Source organism: Diospyros lotus, chromosome 6 (assembly GCF_014633365.1).
Source record: "Diospyros lotus cultivar Yz01 chromosome 6, ASM1463336v1, whole genome shotgun sequence".
NCBI classification, from domain to species: Eukaryota; Viridiplantae; Streptophyta; class Magnoliopsida; order Ericales; family Ebenaceae; genus Diospyros; species Diospyros lotus.
The window spans coordinates 8,343,541-8,363,040 of record NC_068343.1 but is presented as its reverse complement, the minus strand read 5'-3'; the positions used below and the strand labels follow the sequence as shown (position 1 = coordinate 8,363,040).

General features: G+C 37.1%; 3 protein-coding genes across 10 annotated transcripts in view; all 3 read left to right on the top strand.

The window, feature by feature from the left end:
- Positions 1-595: 595 nt before the first annotated feature.
- On the top strand, positions 596-8,513 carry LOC127803225 (upstream activation factor subunit spp27-like). 4 transcript variants are annotated; one of them, XR_008023469.1, is made up of 7 exons: positions 596-1,054; positions 3,626-3,740; positions 3,843-4,017; positions 5,495-5,548; positions 5,723-5,778; positions 5,920-6,095; positions 8,077-8,154. XR_008023469.1 is itself a non-coding variant. In XM_052339307.1 (6 exons), the coding sequence occupies exons 1-6, from the start codon at positions 735-737 to the stop codon at positions 8,200-8,202; spliced, it is 966 nt and encodes a 321-aa protein (XP_052195267.1). In that variant the 5' UTR covers positions 598-734; the 3' UTR covers positions 8,203-8,513. The 4 variants fall into 4 exon arrangements, 2 of the variants coding, with proteins under 2 accessions (XP_052195267.1, XP_052195266.1); XR_008023468.1 differs by having other exon boundaries at positions 5,492-5,548; XM_052339307.1 differs by lacking the exon at positions 5,723-5,778 and having other exon boundaries at positions 598-1,054; positions 8,077-8,513.
- A 3,847-nt stretch (positions 8,514-12,360) lies between these two features.
- Positions 12,361-14,500, top strand: LOC127804196 (transcription factor HHO5). 3 transcript variants are annotated; one of them, XM_052340998.1, is made up of 5 exons: positions 12,361-12,644; positions 12,762-12,901; positions 12,997-13,159; positions 13,806-13,882; positions 13,953-14,500. In XM_052340998.1, exons 1-5 carry the CDS (start codon positions 12,497-12,499, stop codon positions 14,211-14,213), a joined length of 789 nt encoding a protein of 262 aa, XP_052196958.1. In that variant the 5' UTR covers positions 12,361-12,496; the 3' UTR covers positions 14,214-14,500. The 3 variants fall into 3 exon arrangements, with proteins under 3 accessions (XP_052196958.1, XP_052196957.1, XP_052196956.1); XM_052340997.1 differs by having other exon boundaries at positions 12,361-12,680; XM_052340996.1 differs by having other exon boundaries at positions 12,361-12,901.
- A 1,118-nt stretch (positions 14,501-15,618) lies between these two features.
- LOC127803552 (uncharacterized) overlaps positions 15,619-19,500 on the top strand; it is a 29,998-nt gene continuing 26,116 nt past the window's right edge. Inside the window, exons 1-2 of one of the 3 annotated variants that reach the window (XM_052339853.1) lie at positions 15,619-15,857; positions 16,281-16,357. In XM_052339853.1, the coding sequence (XP_052195813.1) occupies positions 16,286-16,357 (72 nt within the window). In that variant the 5' untranslated portion in view covers positions 15,619-15,857; positions 16,281-16,285. The other 2 variants (XM_052339851.1, XM_052339852.1) reach the window with 2 other exon arrangements.

Genomic DNA, 19,500 nt, shown 5'->3' with positions numbered 1-19,500 from the left:
ATAGCTTTCGCTTCCATTGTTTTAATTATTGTGTATGCATACCATAGTAATTTTTGTCTTCTGTTTTCTTCTTTCTCCTTCTGTAAGTGCTCCCGTTCGAGTGGTTGGAGTCTTGGAGATATATGGGCGGGGTGCTTACATCCATAGTTTTGAACAAATTTAATGGAGGATTAGGCCATGGTTACTGATGTAAATGAACTTTAACCAATATAATTTAAAAGAAATATATAAATAAGTTATTTAAAATTATTAAAATAAATATAATAAATAAAATTAATTAAAAATCATTGCAGATTTAAATTTTAGAATTTAAATTGTAAACAGTAAAGTGACTTACCTCCTTTTAGTCATGGCCCATGTCTAAGCATAACAAATCCGGTCCAGCTTCGTGTACCTTAAGGCACGTGAAACAGCCGTAAAGAGGAATCACGCGGCAAGTGTGCGAGTGGGCTTCACAAGTAGTTCAATCGCTAGGTATGGCACGGGGTTTCTAGGGGAATACAAGGGCATAACAGTCTAAACAATAAAATCCTCGTAAGGCCCACAGAGCACCCTTGCTTCAACGATAAACGAGATACGGCGGCACCATTTTTAGCGAATTCCCAGAAATACCTCCCCTCCCCAACTTATCTACGGTTGGTACCCTTCAAGAATACCCTTTCTTCCCTTCACGTTTCGGCTACCTCATTTCGAACCTAGCCTCGCCGATACAGAAACCTGACGCACCGGAGAAAATGGTATCAGACTCGGAGCTAGTCGGCCGGCTTCGGGAGTTTCTAAGTACGTCGGACCTGGACACGACGACCTCCGCAATCGTGCGGCGGCGACTGGAGGAGGATTTTGGGATCGACTTGTCGGACAAGAAGGCGTTTATTCGAGAGCAAATTGATCTTTACCTTCAGAGCCAGCTCGAGAAGGCCGAGGAGAACGAAGAAGACGGCGATGCACTGGACGGCGGCGAAGGAAACGAGGAAGAGGAGGACGAAGAAGTAGAAGAGGAGGAAGAAGAAGAATCGCAAGAAGGCGGCGATGGTAAGGGTACTTCTAAAAGTGGGTGAGTTTTCCGTCTACTTCTGTCCACTAGTATAACGTACATATTATTGTAATTGATTGTCGTGACATTCACTGAAGTTGGGGAATCGTTTTGAGTAAATTAAGGTCAAAATCGTTATGCTTTTTTGTTTGCTATGAGCATACTTCAGAATTAGTCGTTGAGTGCATTTGATGGTGCAATCTTCCAAATGCAAATTAATCTAGCTATTTACTGAAAACGTGATTGGAAAAATGTTCGATATTGATGCTGGCCGTAGTTGTTGCTAATTTTTGTTAACAGATGCATACCTGATTCTCAAGGAATGTTTTTCCGCGGAACCTAAACAACCTTGTCACGAGAAACTAAATACTCATATTGAAGCATTCTCCCTTACCATCCTTCCAGACGTTAGCCCGTAATCCCAGTCCTCGTATCTCTTTCTTAGATGAAGCTGTTCTTAATTTTCTTAAATGACAGGGTTTCCAAGTTCATTTTCCTTACATGAAGCTGTATCCGTTGGGGTTGGGGCATTTTTTATGAGAACGCAATACTGCTAACACTTCTACATTCTTTCATGGTACACACGTTGATGCTCAACTTGAACTATTTCATGTCCAGGAATTTTGGGTTGGTTTTTGTCTGGGGCTCTGGAAGTGTGCTCTAAAGAAAGAATATTGTTTCTTTATACTTCGATTTTCTGAGTCAGTGTTTGATCTTTATCAATGATTTCGATATTTATCTGACTGGCATTGTTTTGTTGAGAGAATACCTAGGTGATCAAATAGTCAACAAATAAAAATTCTCACCTGTGATAATATAATAGGAGTACCAGATAACAATATTAGGTGAAAAACAAATAAAATGAAATGGTAACTCCAGACAATCACAAAAGAGCACTAAAATTTTTGTGAAAAGACTGGAAAACCACGAGATAATCTCCAATGAATTATCATGGAAAACCCTTTGATGTGAAGGGAAAACCATGTGAAAATATCCAATGGCTTTTAATGGAAAACCCTTCAATGTGAGGGGAAAGCCACGAGGCAATCTCCAACACAGTTCCACTATGAACAATCAATGCATGCAAAAAGTTTAGCCTCAAATAGCCTTTCAATAATAAAATATCAACTCCTTATAACTCCACAGTGGAAATATTAGAATACTCAATAGGGATTAGAACAAGCACCTAGAATGACCACTGAGGGTACCTTGTGAAGCATCAGAACTAATATGTGAGGGGGGATTTACATTGAAAACCTTCCTAAAACAGGAAGAAACCACTAAGGAAAATATGAATTTCAATTTTTTGAGCCACCATTACAGTAATTTATGTTTTTGCCGTTTCTTTAGCAATTTCAACCAAATGTTGCTTGGCATCATCAAATATTTGCTTGATAGAATCTCCTGTTCCTCAGCACTGGGGAAATATCTCATATTTCTTCTTATGATTTGGAAATAAAACTTTCATCTAGCCTGCAATTTGCACCAAAGAAAGTAACTCATGGTACCACCATTAATGAAATAGTGGGACTTAATCATGTTTATTGGCCTAGCGACCCACATGTGTTGTGCCGGTTTCATGAAACTGCTAAGCATATGCACAGAGTCTAAGAAAATATGAAAGAGAAATAAGTACATGAAATCTTAGGATTTTGACATTCTTTTCTTTTTCTATTTATTTATATACAGAAAAAAATACATTATTTTCTTTTTATAAAAAAAAGTAAAAAAAAAAGGGACTTGTTTGTTTAGGTTAACTTTATCGTTGTCCTCTAATATTTCTCTTGCCAAATCATTTCAATTTATGATGCCAATTTTGATATTGGAGTAAATTATACTGACCACCCTTGAGGTTTGTCTTAATTGCAAATCTTACCCCTCATATTTTAAAACATGACCTGCCCTAATGTTTAAAAGGGGATTTTACCCCCCCCCTTCTCTCTCTCTCATTTAAAAAAATAAAAATAAATAAAAAATAGTGGTGGCCAACCACTTCGTCAATGGCTGGACCCCAATGATTGCTAGGGTTCAACCATCAAAGCTCAGCAATTTGTCAGGGTTCCATTGCTAGAGAGAGAGAGAGAAGGCCTGCAACTTCTTTATTTCTTTGCCATCCTCCTCACTCTTGTCTCTTGCTCACCCCTTGCCGAACAAACCCCATGGATGGTTTGTTGATGGTCAGACCATGGGGCTTTAAGAAAAATCTGATGGCCAGACCATGGGGCTTTATGAAAAATCTGATGGCCAGACCATGGGGCTTTATGAAAAATCTGATGGCCATAGAATAACGGTAGGAGGGAACCTCGCAACATGGTTTGCTAAACAAGGGTACTTGTTGTAATTTCTCAAATGTTGGGGTAATCTCTGTTTTTATGCCAAACCTTAGGGGTACTTGGTGTATTTTACCCTTGATATTGCTTTGCCTAACCAATTTATTAGCTAACATTATTTTGCTTTCTCCAATCAATCTCAATTATGCTCAAGTAAAGTCATATTGAATAATAGGAGATGTTTGATAACCAATTTATTTTCCATTTTCTCTAAGAGGTTTCCATTTCAGATATTACTGAAAAATTATTGTCCTTTACACAGGTCTGCAAAAGAGAATAAAGAAGTCAAGAAAAGGGGAGGTGGATTTTGCAAATTATGCAGTCTTTCTCCAGAGCTTCAGAAATTTGTTGGTGTACCTGAATTAGCCCGAACTGAGGTATATCTCAGAAGATGTATATTCTTTCTCTCTTTTTGCTTTGTCCTGTGTTGATGCAGTTTATTAGGGACTTTCTCAGATCTATGAATTATTTTGTTATAGGTCGTCAAACAATTGTGGAGCTATATCCGTGAAAAGAATTTGCAAGATCCTAGTAACAGGCGAAATATAGTTTGCGATGACACATTGCGTTCCCTTTTTGGTGTTGATAGAATAAACATGTTCCAGATGAACAAGGCCTTATCGAAGCATATCTGGCCATTGGGTACAGATGATGGTACTTTTTTCTTTTATCATTATGTTTCCTCGTTTCAGGAAGGCTTTTGTTCAGTATTTTCAATGCTGTACCATCTTGCTTATCTGGTACCACACAACAAAGTAAATATGGAATGTGATTCAGAACTAAATTTTGTAGGTTATTAGGATTATTGGAACTTTATTGACAGGAAAAAAATTATTTCAGGCGCCCTTGTTATTAAGGGTTTCTTTTTAAATAGAACATGAATTCTTTTTTGCTTTTGACTCCACTGTGTTTTTTTTTTAAAATATCAAAAGTCTACAACTGTATATCTCATAATGTTTATTGGATGGAACGAGAAATTGTTAAAAATTAAACTATTTGAGGTATTATGATGAGACAACTTTCTTTTTCTGAGTGCCATTGTTTTAGCCAAATTATTATTCATGCTACTTGATAGGACTACAGTCCACTGAATCTTACATAATGGGCATACATTTTCTGGATGGTGACATAAATCTCAAAAATTATATGAATTCTGAAATTTAGAGGGATTTCAAGTCCACATTGATATTAATTTGTTCCTGGATTATTTCAGTAACAGTAACGACTTGGTGGCAGAAAAATATGTTGGCTTCAAATGGGGCAACTTTACACCACCTGTACCAGAACTCCCGCCAGTTCTAAGCTTGAGTTGTGTCTTCTCTCAATCCTACATAGGGAGTTTTGGGGTCCAATTCCCGGTTGGGATGTGCAATCATGATAATTGTCTACCAAAAATTAGAAAAGCACAATTTTAACATCATTTGAATTACTTGAACTGGAGAGAGAGAGAGGGGCTGTCCCAAAAACTTAAAAATTGGGTAATGTGAAGGCAGGATTGAATTTGAAGTGTTTGCAACAGGATGTCATAGTGTCGCTTCTTTTAGGCTTCTTAATCTTTGAGAAGGGAGCAAGCTGATTGAGTGGTTATTTCACATTCAACTTCACCATATTGATAAACCTTACTGCATCATTTTTTAGATTACATTATAGGTTTTAATTTCATTTCTCCAGTTCAACCAACAAACCATATTAACTAGTTTGTGATCTGTTGATCTAGCCTATTTTATCTGGATCTTACCTTGCACAGTTACTTGATTTTCATGTTCTGATACTTATCCTGGAATCTTTTTTGTCCTCCATCTTCTAATTATTTGTAAGGGATTTCAATATATGTTCAGTCTACAGCTAAAGTTAACAACCATTTGGGGATGCATTGGTGTCAAACAGTGAATCAATCAAAACTAATTGTGGCATTATCTTGTTCTAATGATTATCATATAAATTATATGATTTTGGGGCCTCTTGAGGATCTTCTATGTTCAGTCAGTCTTTTTTTTTTTTCATCCCATTGTTCCAAGTATATTAACCCTTCTGTTTTATGCTATCAATTGTCCTAAAAATTCAACTGCTACCAGCAAATTCATGCAAGCCCTTCAATTATTGCTAACAATTTTTTTACATAATTTAGCAGTTTCAGTTAAACCTACTCAGAGAGAGAAGCAACGGAAACAAGAAAGAGAAGAAGGTACACAAAGTCATTCTAGTTCTTAGTTTATTTTAGTTTGGTTTTGTCAGTTATAATTTAATTGTTGTTTATGCATGTGGAATTTCAACTTTTCAAGGTTGTCTCTTTTAGTACCAGCTACAATAGTGACATTTCTGGCAGCTTAACCCGGCCTTGTCGGTTCTATGTTGGCAGGCTTCAAAAATTCTGTTTCACTATTTTCAGGATTCATGTGCATATGGACTCATCATGTATTGCACCAGCTGTCTATCCTTCATTCTGTGCATTTTATATTATTATTTGATAAGTAAATTGATTTACAACTTGTTATCATACTGGACAAGTACTTGAAACGAGATTTTTGTCCATCCATATTCCTTTTATGAATGTAGCTTCAGATGAACCAAAAAGAAAGGAGAAACGGCAGAAGGGAGGGAACTCGGGCTTTCTTGCTCCTCTTCCACTTTCAGATTCTCTAGTCAAGTTCCTTGGAACAGGAGAAAGTGCATTACCTCGATCTGATGTCGTGAAGAGAATCTGGGAGTACATAAAACAGAACAATCTCCAGGTACATGGTTGATCTCTTTCGATGAACAATTTTGTTACATCATCATATTGGTTATATTCTTTTTTGTAAATGATTTCATCTTTAGGTTATAATCTCAACTTATATAGTCAATTTTCAATCAATTTATAATAAAAAGAAGAAGAAGAAAAGAAGTCAATTTTTGTGGCTATGAGCTCAATTATTTGAAATTGTTGCTGCACAACCAAGGAATTGCATGAAGGCCCAAGATAGTATTGCAAATCCTTAAAAGTTTACCTCACCAACATCTGTAAGGTTCTATTGTCCTAATTCTGCAAGGTCTTGATACTACTGCCCTTTTGCTTGCTACTGTCACCCAGTGGCGGAGCCAGGATTTGAGGCCAGTGGGGTCAATATATTAAGGTTTAAAATAATATCAAAATAAAAATAAATAAATATTACTTCTAAAAATGCAATTAAGCACAGTTATAAATAACAAAAAAATTATGCCTATGATAACATTTTAAATGTCAAAATATACTATTATAATTAGTATAAATAACTATAATATTTTAAAAGTGTTGTATAATTGTATCATTATTAATACAACTAGGGGTCAGACCTCAATGGGGGGCTAGCTCACACAAATTTGTGAGAACACGTAGTCGTGCCCATGGCTTGTGGGTTATTAATAATTATGCATGCCTTTGAGTTAATTAGTTTGTACACAACCAAAGGGTAGTGGTTGTGTTCTCATTGATTTAAAAAAAAAAAAAAAAAACCAACTTAATGCCATGCAAAGGAGCAATATTATCTCATCAAAACAGATATTAAGCTATTGAAGTTTCTTATTTATAATAGTATAACACATTTCAACTTGATAATAATACAAAATTGTAACATTTGTAGATTTGCACATTGATCTTTTAGGATTTGCGCATGCATGTTCTATGTTATATATGAACCATAATTTCATATTTATCACAAAATGAAGAATACTGATCTAACAAATTGATATTCTAATTTCATCTCTCTCACAAATGAAAAACCTTAACTAACAAATATCCTAATCTTTCCTCTGCAAAACCTTTAACAATTTATTTGTAATTATTTCACACACATTTTTCATTAATTTTAACACAAAATCAAAGATTTAACCAATCACAAATGACAATTTTTCTTAGTTACTTTCTGTAATTTTCTATGATGGGTCAATATAAAATTTTTATTTTTTTAATGGGGTCAAACTAGAATTAATTTTGAAATTTTACACAATTTAACCTATACAATGTAAAGTGAGAATTAAAATTCAATTGACCCCCTTGAAGTATAGAGTGACTCCGGCACTGTTGTCACCTGGTTTCAAAAGTTCTGGACATGGAACCTGGAACCTTAAGTAAATGCTAAAAAATTGAGAAGAAGATTGTGAAAAGACATATGAGGAAAAATTTATAGTAGTAGCTGCATTGAGGATGAGAATATGGCCATAGATAGAGATGTTTGGAGGTCTAGCTAGTTGGGGTGTTAGGGCCTGTGATTCTTCTTGTTATTCTACCCTCGTTGAGGGTGACATATTTTCTTACACAACTTTGGGCGTTGTTTGCATTTTTTCAAAAGCCACGAATCACAAAAATATATCCACAAAGATTATGCTCCTGAGATGCCTAATCAAAAGGATGGATCCAGTGAAGCATTTGCATCTAAGAAAGGAGTTGATGCTGTTTTTGGTGCTTATGGGGTCATCTACCTTCTTATGCAGTGATATCTATGATCTTAAAAATTATAATTATAATAATAATAAAAATAAAGGAACCTGAAAGTTACTCTTACTAATTAGTTAGTTTCTGGTGTCACTAATAATCTGTCGACTGAATCTGCTTCAAAGAGCTGGAAATCTGCCAGCTATAAAGTAGTATATATCTAATGGTTTACAATCTTGATGCTTTTTAGTATTTATCCTGGCTTCTTCTTGGTAGCCTGTCATTTAAAAGCTTCTCAAAGTGTTTCTGCCTTTTCCTTGAAGGATCCATCTGATAAGAGGAGAATATTATGCGATGAGAAGCTGAGAGAACTCTTTGATGTTGACTCCTTCCATGGATTCACTGTTTCGAAACTCCTGACGACTCATTTCATAAAGACAGAGAAGTGAGTTGCTAATGGCATTGTTCTTGTTCAAGCCCAGAGATTTGGGGATTTTGCTTGTGAGTTTAGTTTAGACCCCAACTGTAATCTGTTTTGTTCTTTTTTCCTTTTTTTTCATCATCAATGATGTATCTCCCTTACGGACCAATGAGGGGCAAATAGAAAACCTTTGGTTTTGAGGGGTTGGGGGGGTTGCGGAAAGAAAGTTAACCTGTGAACAAAAGCTAACTGTTACCTAAGTCTTTACATAGTACAATTTGTTATGTTTCTTCTATAGAAGCTGATAAATTATGAAGAAGTGCACTTCAGTTTTGTTTATTACTTACGATTTCTGTGCTCTCCCTTGAGAGTTATAGGGGGGACAGCCAAATATACTGGAAAAAGTGAAATGGCTGACTCCGTTATGGTCATTTGGAAGACACAGTATGCTGTTAATCAGTTTGTTCTTTTCCATACTTACAGGGAAACAATTGAGTGGAATGGTTCTAGAAGATATTTCTCAAAGCATCATGTTTTGTTCTTTCTACACTTGCAGTGAAATAGATATACAAAATGGTTCCCGAAAATATTGCATAAGCTTTGCCCTTTAGGCAGATATTCATAGGGAATGCTACCATTATTGTTTTAACATTAGGAAATTGACACCACCTAGTGGGGTTAAGGTTTTGGTATGTCGTAGTGTTTCAAATTTAAGAAACCTGTTTGTGTGACAATTTGTTCAGCCAGCTCATTCCTGTCAATTATCAGTCTGGTAGGAGCAAATAAATAAAAAAATAATAATAATAAAGAGAGAATTTGTCATGAACCCAAGATAAAAAGTTCTTACGGATTCCACTTGGAGTTTGTCATGTAAAGGTTCGATTTTCCTTGAATTTAGCACAAGCCATGAAAATAGCTTCAGAAACCAGAATCTTGTTTTTAGACTGCGAAAACCCAAATGAAATGGAGGAGGAGGAGGAGGGGAAGGGGAAGGGGAACAAACAAGATAAGGAAAAAGAGAAAAGAAAAGAAAAACAAGGAGAGAATATCAATCTCAATCTCATTCGAAAATCTCTTTCACTGGGAACAGCTTTGCCTGGGAATCTCATGTGATGATTATTTGGTGTTCTCTTGATAATCACGAGTAGCAAAATTGTCAAGAAGATCGATCGCTTTCACGAGCAGAAGATTTCATACCACTGGTCGGAAGAATTTCTGTGAAAATGAAGATGTTCAAAACTTGCCTCGGCATTGTTCCTTGGGCTACTTGCGATGGGGTTCCTAACCGTTGGTTCACAACGAACAAGCATATAATTCTTTTCAGTCCCGGGTAGACACCGTTTTCGTGGGCTGTACGAAAGGATTTTGTTGCAAGATCGGATATGAAGCCACTGGTTCGTTCTATGTTGTAATGAAACCAGCGAGTGATCTGCAGAGAATAAGAATCGCAGGCGACAATCTTCACAAGCCAAAAAGACGACTGAACCATTTTCCACAAATACTATGCGCGCGCGAGTGGATATCACTGCCACGCAGGCGGAATAATCCCATTTCCTCCGGATAAAAGATTGCGGTAATTGTCTTCCTCTTGTTCACCCACCAACTACTCGATAAAATGCCAGGCCAGAGCCAAGGAATCCAGTCATTTCATTTACTCCTCCTAGTCCTTGCCTTTGCTTTCTCATTCGTCCCAATTATTTTCATTTCATTTCTTCCCTTTCTTCTATCTCATCACCAACAAGTGTTTACGTTTTCTATTTAGCCAGAGTCCACAAAGAATTGTGTTTATATCCAAAAAAATTTCTTCTTATTTTTTAATAATATATAAAAAAAAAACAATTTTTGCAGCCCAAACTTGTAAAGAAAAATTTACAAGTCTGGGCCAGTCTGTTTTTATTAGAGTTACTGTCCAAATATATACGCAATTGCTCAAAACTCAACTTCAAATCTAACTATATGAATACGACAGTTCCAGGCCATTCGATTTGCATGAGATAACATGTGCTTGTTCTTGAAGGGAAGAAAGGGAGATGGATCACTTTTCTTGTCATACTTGGAAGTGGGGCCAGTCTATTCAATCCCATGCGCCCGTGCAAATGCCATTCAATTTCAGGGATAGAGAGAGACAGACAGAGACAGAGACAGAGACTGAGACTGAGAGATAGAGGAATCCTTATCTCCATCCAAGTTGTGGATAGGGCAAAAGGATAAACCCTAAACCCCCTCCCTTCCTCCTCCTCTTAGCTTTTTTTTTTTTAAAAAAAAAAATTAAAAGAAAAAAAAAAAACAATCACATGCCGAAATAGTGATCCTTTCGGGCACGTGTCAGGGTGGAAGGGCAATTGGGTGTCTGGATTTTCCGAGGAACGCGAATCCTGCAAGAAAACGATTGATTCCCTCGTAACCGATGCCAAACCAAGTCAAAAAGAAAATAAATTCACCATGATTCTCCTCACGCTTCTTCCTTCTTTGCTCACAAACTCCCTACATTTTTTGTTATCAAGCAACAAATAATATATTATATTCATAATTATGAAAATTTTAATGTTGCACTATTTTGATGACGTTTATAAAAACTGAAAAGAATATCGTCCTCACTTTACGGTGGATAAATTATCAAAAAAATATTTGTCTAAATTTTATAACTAAAACTTAAAAGTTAAGTCCCTCTTCTTTTCATGCTTTTTTTAGTTTTTAATTTTTAAAATAATATAAACATATTTATTTTTATATTTTTAAAAATAATAGAAAATTTTGTAAATAAAACTTAAAATAACAAAAAATTATTTTAATTATTTCCATTACAAACACTCTCAAAATTTTTAAAACGTAAAAAATATTATAGATAAAAATAACATATTTTTTAACAATTTCAAAATAGATATTTAAAATATAAAATAAAAAATAAATTTAAAACTGAACACTAAAAACTGAAATACAAATAAAACAGTTCTTGAGTTTCTAAAAATAGATATAAGAAATTATATCATTCTTTTCTATATAAAAATTTTGTTAGTATTAGTTCAGAAGAGTAGAAAACCAAAATGAATTTTTTAGTTCTTTAAGAAACGATCACACAAAACTTGTTTGATCTCATGGCTCGTTTTTTATGAAAGGGATACTCACTCTTATTTATAATTATTTTTTAATTTTTAGTTTTTGAATCTTATTTTCCTCGCGCAGTCCGAAGTTGAGGGTGGGGGACGACCATATTGCTGTTTGATGTACTTCTTTTTTTTTTTGGCCTTTGGGAGCAGTTGGGATTAAGCAAATCCTTCATGATTTTGGTTCCTTCATGCTACTTCAGTAGGCATTTGAGTATAGATGGGATGAAAAATGCTGCCTTGTTCATCATCTCTTTATTCATTTACTTAACTATTATTTTTTTGTGATTATTTAAATCTATAACATCAAAAATAAATTGAATCAAATGACCATGCAAGACTAACAAATGTGAGTGATAAAAGCACATCTATTTTGTATTAACGAAGTTATTTTTGATAAATAATTCATCAAAATCAATACCCGTTATCGAATTATGATTTTAAAACACTAAAATTATCGGTACCTCCACATACTTCATATCGTTTATATAATCCTATTTGGTAACATGGTAATTTTATTTTTTATAATTTTAAAATAAATAAATATGTATTGAGTTATTTATTCATATATAAGCGAAACATAGTGGCTACACTTTTTTTTTTTTTTTTTGGTAATAATAACATATATAAATAAATTTTATTAAAAAAATTGAAATTGACTTCTTTATGGGTTTATTTGTGGGTGGTGAATATTACCGTAATCCAAGATGCGTTTAAAGCATTGTTAAAGAGAATCTGATCACAAGTTTCAACAGCTTGCTTTGACATTGTAAAAGACTCATTTACCCCTGAAAGAACCCCAAAATGCTAGATCTCTCCCCAAAAGTGGAGGCCAAAAAAGTAAATCACATTAGATCCCTCACGCAGTCAACGAGTTACCCCATGCCTTAGTTCCGACGTGCCATAACATAAATATGCTTATTTGCCATTTTTTAAGTTGCTTAATCACAATAATTTAAGTCTAACCCGGTGCCTTTCCGGGTCACCGTAACCGCGCCACCGAGTTGACCCAAAAACGCGGCGAACCGCATACAAAAGCCGCCGAATTTCTGCCTGCCTCTGCTATTCCAAACGCCCCCCATTCCTGTTTTTCTCCGACCCTCCGTTTCTCTTTACCTTTTTCTCCTTCGCGCTCACGTATATATACACACACATTCATGCACAGCACAGAGCCAAATCTCATCCTACTTGTTTATCTGCGAAACATGAGGGAGAGAGATGGGTGAGAATCCGATGGGACTGAACTTGGAATTGGGTTTGAATTTTGTCCCGACAAACACCATTGATGTTTCTGAGAAATCCCCCAAGCCCAGTGGTCGTGTCCAGGTTTTGGAAGACGAACTGAGGAAGATTCAAGCCTTTGAACGTGAACTTCCTCTCTGCATGCTTATCTTGAACGATGGTTTACTCTTCTCTCAATCTCTCTCTTTGAGTTTTCCCCATGTTTTCTTATTTGATTTCTTTGTTCAACAATTTTTTGCAGCTATTCGGAGAGTGAAGGCAGAAACGTCGAGTGATTTGAACGATAAGAAGAACTGGATGAGCTCCGCTCGGCTGTGGACCAATTCTACTGGTTTCAAGTCTGAAAACAAGTTAAATAACTCGGCGTTGGACCTCAAATTGGTAAAATTGATGCATGTTTGTATTTGCGTTAATGTTTAATTCTTTGTTTTTTTTTTTTTTAATTGTTTGTGGGTTTGGGTGAATATTGAGGACAGTCTGGTCCGAATCCGAAGAGAGAGAAGGCGGCTCCGCCGGCGGGGGAAATGATGAAGCCGGAGAGCAAACAGAAGCAGCCGCAGAAGAAGCAGCGGCGGTGCTGGTCGCCGGAGCTTCACGGCCGATTCGTGAGTGCGCTTGAACAGCTTGGAGGTGCACAGAGTATGGCATGAAAACTCAATCTAATTCCAAACAGTGTCTATTTCTGCACGTTTGTTCGATTTTGGTAGAGAAGTTGCAAATTTTGTGTGGGTAAGCTAAGCGATTATCTCGTGTGCTTTTGTTCTGGTTACTGGTGGGGATCGTTTCTAGAAAGATTCCCTAGTATTTTCTCGTGTGTTCTTTCGGGGATTGTTGTTGAGCGTTTTTTCAGCGGTCTTTTTTGTCGTCGAACAGAAACTGCTTTCGTTTGTTTGAACGGAAAATGAATAGTGAAAATGGGGACGTGTGATTCTTTGTACTGGCCAGAGAGCCCAACTGGATTGGACTATACAATCTGTTTTCAAGTCCCATTTTCCAGAAACTAATGGTATCCATGCCCAAGAAAGTTCTTTTTGGCAGTCCATGGTTAGCCGGAGAAAGTCCCGTTTGGATTTTTGTGTGTTTGCCTCCTCTTTTGGGGTTATTACTTGTATCCGTGAGTGTACCTAGATATATCCGAAGAGTTGTATTACCCAAAAAAAAAAATTTGTTTTTTGTTTGAAAATTTCACACCTTCTGTGGATAAGGTCTATTTTCCTATACCAATGGAGTCACGGACTGAATTTGTGTCTGTGTTATCTAATTCTGCATCTCCTCCTTGTTTCAGTTGCTACACCAAAGCATATCAGACAACTAATGCAGGTAGATGGTCTCACAAACGATGAAGTGAAAAGCCATTTGCAGGTAATTCAACTAGAACTAATTGACTACCATTTTTCAACCCATTTGATACTGAGTTTTTTAGTGATCCCAGAAATACAGGATACATGTCCGAAAACTTCCAGCTTCTCCAACCACAACATCGACTGTCTCATGGATGTCCATGTATGAGTGTGGAGATGGGTCAAATTCGAAAGCAAGTAATTCCCAGTCAGGCTCGCCACTAGGCCCTTTCCAGCTGGGTGGCTCGGCCAAGGCGGTCTCCACAACCACCCATGTCAACAGCATTGGAGAAGAGGAGGATGAGAAATCAGAGAGCCATAATTGGAAAGGCCAGTTGAAGATTGATGTATAGACTCTGATCAACCTAAAATTTTTGCAGATAAATAGACCGCTCCAGTCGAGTCATGAACATTACCAGAGACATGCTTCTTCCTTTTTCTTTTTGTCCCCGGCACGAGAACAGGGACAATAAGCCTTCACCAATTCTAACCTTGTTTACGATGCTCAATTGTCTCAATGTCTGGTTAAATTTTCTTCCTTGACATGAAAAGTTTTATGCTCTTCTATTATATCTGTTTGTACCAGAAGATGGGGTTTAATTTGCCAATATATATTTATTAGTCATTTTTCTTTTCTTTATATCTGATGGTCACTGTTTCTATGTTTTGTTATTTATGCTCTCAGGTTTTCAGCTCACATGATGAAATGTTGATTTGTTGATATTTTATCCTGCTCAATGCTCGTTTTCTCTTTGTTCTGGCTATAAATTATAGCCTATAATACTATACAGAAAGCTTTCCAACTTACAGGCCGTCGGTCCGGATTGCAGGATTTGGAAAGAAAGTGAAGGATTTCCAAAGAATTAGCAAAATGTTGGCTTGTTTTCATAATCTTTCTTTTTAGAAGGATGAGTAGGTGAATGGACAAATAAGTTTTATTTTTCTTATTTTCTTCTAAATCTCACAATACAAAAGTTCTACCTTAAACACTCTGTGTTTGTGGTCTGATTATATTATTATTATTCTTTAGAGAAATATTCTTCTGTATGCGTTGATGCAGACATATAAGGGGGTGTGTGTTTGAGGGGGACATGCTCTCTGTCTGATTTTACTCACGTCAAACAAATATTATGTTGCTCTATGCAGACAACATAACAATGTTGTCACTCTTTATATATTATATTTTTTATACATGATATAATAAATAAATCAATAGTTAAAGAACAATTGAAAATTTTTTATTGACTAGAAAATTAAAATTTTAAAAGGAAGATGAAAAATAGGAAAATCAAAATTTTTGTAATTTAAGGATGATTTGTCAATGTTAAATTAATATTATCTATGTTATATATATATATGTATATAGATATTTAATTACCAAGTAAAATAAACACAATTTTTATTCAAAACACAATGCTTAATTTATTTTCATATTAAAAATCACAAATTTATCAAATGACATATTCAGCATAGTTTTTTTTTTAAATGAAATAAAAAAATAAATAAACACAAATTTATTTAGCATAGTTTTTGTGTTTTGCTTTCTATTTATTTATTCAACAAATTTGTGTTTATTCAGCATAGTTTTTGTTGTTTTGCTTTCTATTTCTTATTACAGAACTTAAATTTATTTAATTACACCTCCATCCTTTTTTTTTTTTATTATTGGAATTACACCTCTACACTTAATATTTTTCTTTTGGAAAAGTCCAAAATAAAAATACTTTTTAAAATGAAGAAAAGAAAACTAGGTTTCACAATACGCGAACTAAGTCAAGTACCCGCGACACGACGCGCCCCGGTCTTCCCTCTAGCGTTCACTGTCTTCTGCCACCACCTCCCTTCTTCTCCACCGTATTCACTGGACGAAACTTGCAGAAGAACGAACCAGACTGTATTCGCCTTGTTAGCTGTCCTCTGTATTCGCAGTTCTTTGAGCTTTGAAGATGTACGAGTAAGAAGAAGCCTGAACCTGCCGACTACGTACTGACGTTCAGGTGTGCTCTTGTATTCTCAATTTCCAGACTACTAGGGAGAGCCCTAGGCAACTTCGATTTGAACACCAATGGGCCGCATCAGTTCCGATTTCCAACTTGTGGAATAAAAATTGTAGAAATTTCGAATGTAAAGCTTTCACAAACGGCGAGTAAGTTTGCAAGTATAAAAAGTAGATATCGAATTGGCACACTTGCAGAGTTTCTGCGGTGGCTCCGTTGATGTGCTTTTTATTCTTCTTGTTTGTGTTTTTGTTTGTGCTTACGTAGTTCACTCACTACTCCAGTTCCGAGTGAATCGATTCTCTTTAACTATGTGCCTCGATGAGTTCTTGGAATGATTTAACTCTTGAAATCAAATTTCTTTGTTTTCAACAAATTGGCATGAGTTGATAAATAAAAACATCGTTTGATTTATTTTGGCAGGAAATATGAGGGAAATCGTGACTATCCAAGTTGGAGATTTTGCGAACTTCATTGGTTCTCATTTCTGGAATTTTCAGGCAAAGTCTCACACCTTGATTAGTTAATTTATGTGATTATATCTCTGCTTTGCATTTTCTCTTTCTAATTGCCACAATAGGCTGTTTGCTCATTTCCATTAAAACTGTTGATGTTTTGCATTGAGAAGTCTGTCTAGAAGATTAAGAGAACAGCAGATCCCTTAGGTGAATGAAAGCGGCTGGAAATTCTAAGTTAGGGAGAGGCTAACTTAGGTGTTTTATTATAAGGGTTAGTTTAGTCTTTGTGTAGGCTAAAATTAAAAGACCTTGTAATTACCGCCTTCTATCCTCTATAAATAGAAGGCTTTGGCGAGGCAGTTGGACAGAACAAACTATCATTCTTTTGCCTCTGAATGCGAGTGATATTGCTGTAAAGAGAGGAAAGGCTTTTGTGTAAGGGAGAGCCCTTTGTAATCTCTGTGAGTGTGCAGTGTACTCTGTGTGATAGAGGATAGGGATCTTGTAACTGTTTTCACTGGATTTCTAGTGGATTGCTCTTGGACTTGTGGCTGGATGTAGGGCTGTATTTGCAGCTGTCACGGTGGACAAAGAGAGTTACCTTGAATCAGTGTGATTCAAGGGCGAATAGAGATAGAGAGGGGGGAAAGAGAAACAGAATGGCGAGATAGGGAGGAGAATATGAGAATAGAGAGGGAGTAATAGAGAAAAAGTTCTTAATCATTCGATATCCTCTCTCAATCGGGTGGAGGAGTTAATATACTCACTCGGTGGGGTAGGAATCTCGCCCACTCAAGTGGTTACAACCGATCACCTTTGTCCATTTCCCTAATAGATTCTTTTGTCTTTTCCTCAGGCCTTACACGTGACCTGACACCTAACCGTTTGCTAGCTGGAATGGAAATATACTAACGGAAATGAGCAATTACAAGGTAGTAGAAAATTAACTATGCTAAAAGCAAAAATTTAAAAGGTAGCAGCAGCAGGTTCGTGACAACTTTTCCCCCCTTGAAACGTTTCTTGTCCTCAAGAAACGCTAAGGAGGCTTGCAACTCCTGGGAAATGTTGTAGTAAACTCGGAAGATACTCCCAGGTGTTATCGTGAGTGCCCTCTTGCCCCCATTTCACCAAAACTTGAATGAGGGGAACCCCTTGGTTGTAAATCACTCTTCTATCCATGATAACCTCTGGTTCCTTCTGATCATCCTTCTCCTTTCCCTTAGGTAGTGCAGGCAAAGCTGAATTGACTTGTTCGGTCCCGGTGGATTTCTTAAGGAGAGATACATGAAAAACCGTGTGCATGTTAGTACCTTCCGGTAGCTAAAGCTTATAGGTCACTTTGCCTATTTTTTCTGTTATGGTGAATGGGCCAAAGTACTTAGGGCTTATTTTAGGGATGGGCTTCTAGCTGATGGACTTCAAATGCTGGTACCTGAGCCGCAAGTATACTTGCTTGCCCACCTCAAACTCTCGGTCGCTTCTCTTCCTATCCGCGAATTGTTTCATCCTGTTCCTAGCAAAGGCCAACCCCTGTTTTAGTTGTTGCACCACGTCCCTCCTCTGTTGTAGGTAGTCATCCACTGATAGCTCCGTAAAAGGCCCTCCTATAGTTGGCAGCAGCGGGGGTTTAAACCCATACAATGCTTCATAGGGAGACATCTTTAAGGCTGTATGGTATGTGGAATTATACCACCATTGGGCTAAGGGGAGCCACCTATGCCAGTGCTTTGGCTGCATGATACACATGCATCTCAAGTAGGTTTCTAGTACCTGATTCACTCGTTTCGTCTGCCCATCCGTTTGTGGATGGTAGGCTGTTGACATATTGAGCCGGATTCCCATTGATCCCATGAGCTCTTGCCAAAAACGGCTGGTAAACACCTTGTCACGATCTGAGACAATGGTTCTTGGTACTCCATGCTGGGAAACAACCCTGTCAATGAACAACCGGGCCACTTCCTTGGCCGTGTAAGGGTGAGCTAACCCAATAAATTGAGCAAATTTGGTAAACCTATCCACCACCACCATAATACTGTCTTTTCCTTCTGACTTAGGCATTCCTTCGACGAAGTCCATGGCCACGCTAGTCCATGCTCTGTCTGGTATAGGCAGAGGTTGTAGGAGACTCGGGTAGGCCACATTTTCCAGCTTGCACCTCTTGCATGTATCGCACGCTAACACAAACTTCTTGACATCACTCCTCAAGTTAGGCCAATGGAATATCTACTTAATCCTCAGGTAGGTATTTTGAATATCGGAATGTCCACCCACTGGTGACTCATGTAGAGTTTGCAATATTTTCTGTTTGAGGTTTCCTCCATTCCCTATTACAATCCTCCCCTTGTATCTCAACAACCCTTCTGTTAAGGTGTAGCCGTCAGCCCTTCTTGGAGATACCACCGCTTCTTCTAACGTCTTCTTCACCTGCTCATCATCAGCATAATTGTCAATCACCTCTTGACACCATGCTAGCACTATCGCAGTAATTGCTGAAGTGATGCCCTCTTCTTGGCGCCTTGATAGGGCATCAGCTACCACATTTTCCTTGCCCCTCCTATATTGTATCGAATAATTGAGCCCCATCAGCTTAGCCATCCCTCTTTTCTGCAGTTGAGTGTGTAATCTTTGCTGTAATAGAAACTTGAGACTCTCATGATCTATTTTAATAATGAATCTACTGCCCTCTAGATAATGCCTCCATTTTTCCACTGCCATCAACACTGCTAAGAACTCCTTTTCGTAGATACTTAATCCCAAATGCCTTGCGCTTAGGGCCTTGCTCAGAAATGCCAGCGGTCTACCCCTTTGTAGGAGAACTGCACCAATGCCTACCCTACATGCATCAGTTTCCAGTGTGAAAGGTTCATTGAAATCAGGTAATCCTAGAGTGGGGACTGTTCCCATTGCTTCCTTAAACTTTTGGAAAGCCTCCTCAGCCTCCTTTCCCCACTTGAAATTACCCTTCTTCAATAGTTCTGTTAGTGGCCGACTCAACACCCCATAACCTTTTACAAAGCTCTTGTAATAGCCGGTTAAACCGAGGAATCCCTTTAATGCTTAGGTTGTAGGTTTGGGCCAATTGAGCATAACTTCGATCTTCCTTGGGTCTATTTTCACCCCTTCTCCAGAGATCAGATGACCCAAATATTCAACTTGGCTTTGGCCGAAAGAACACTTAGACCTTT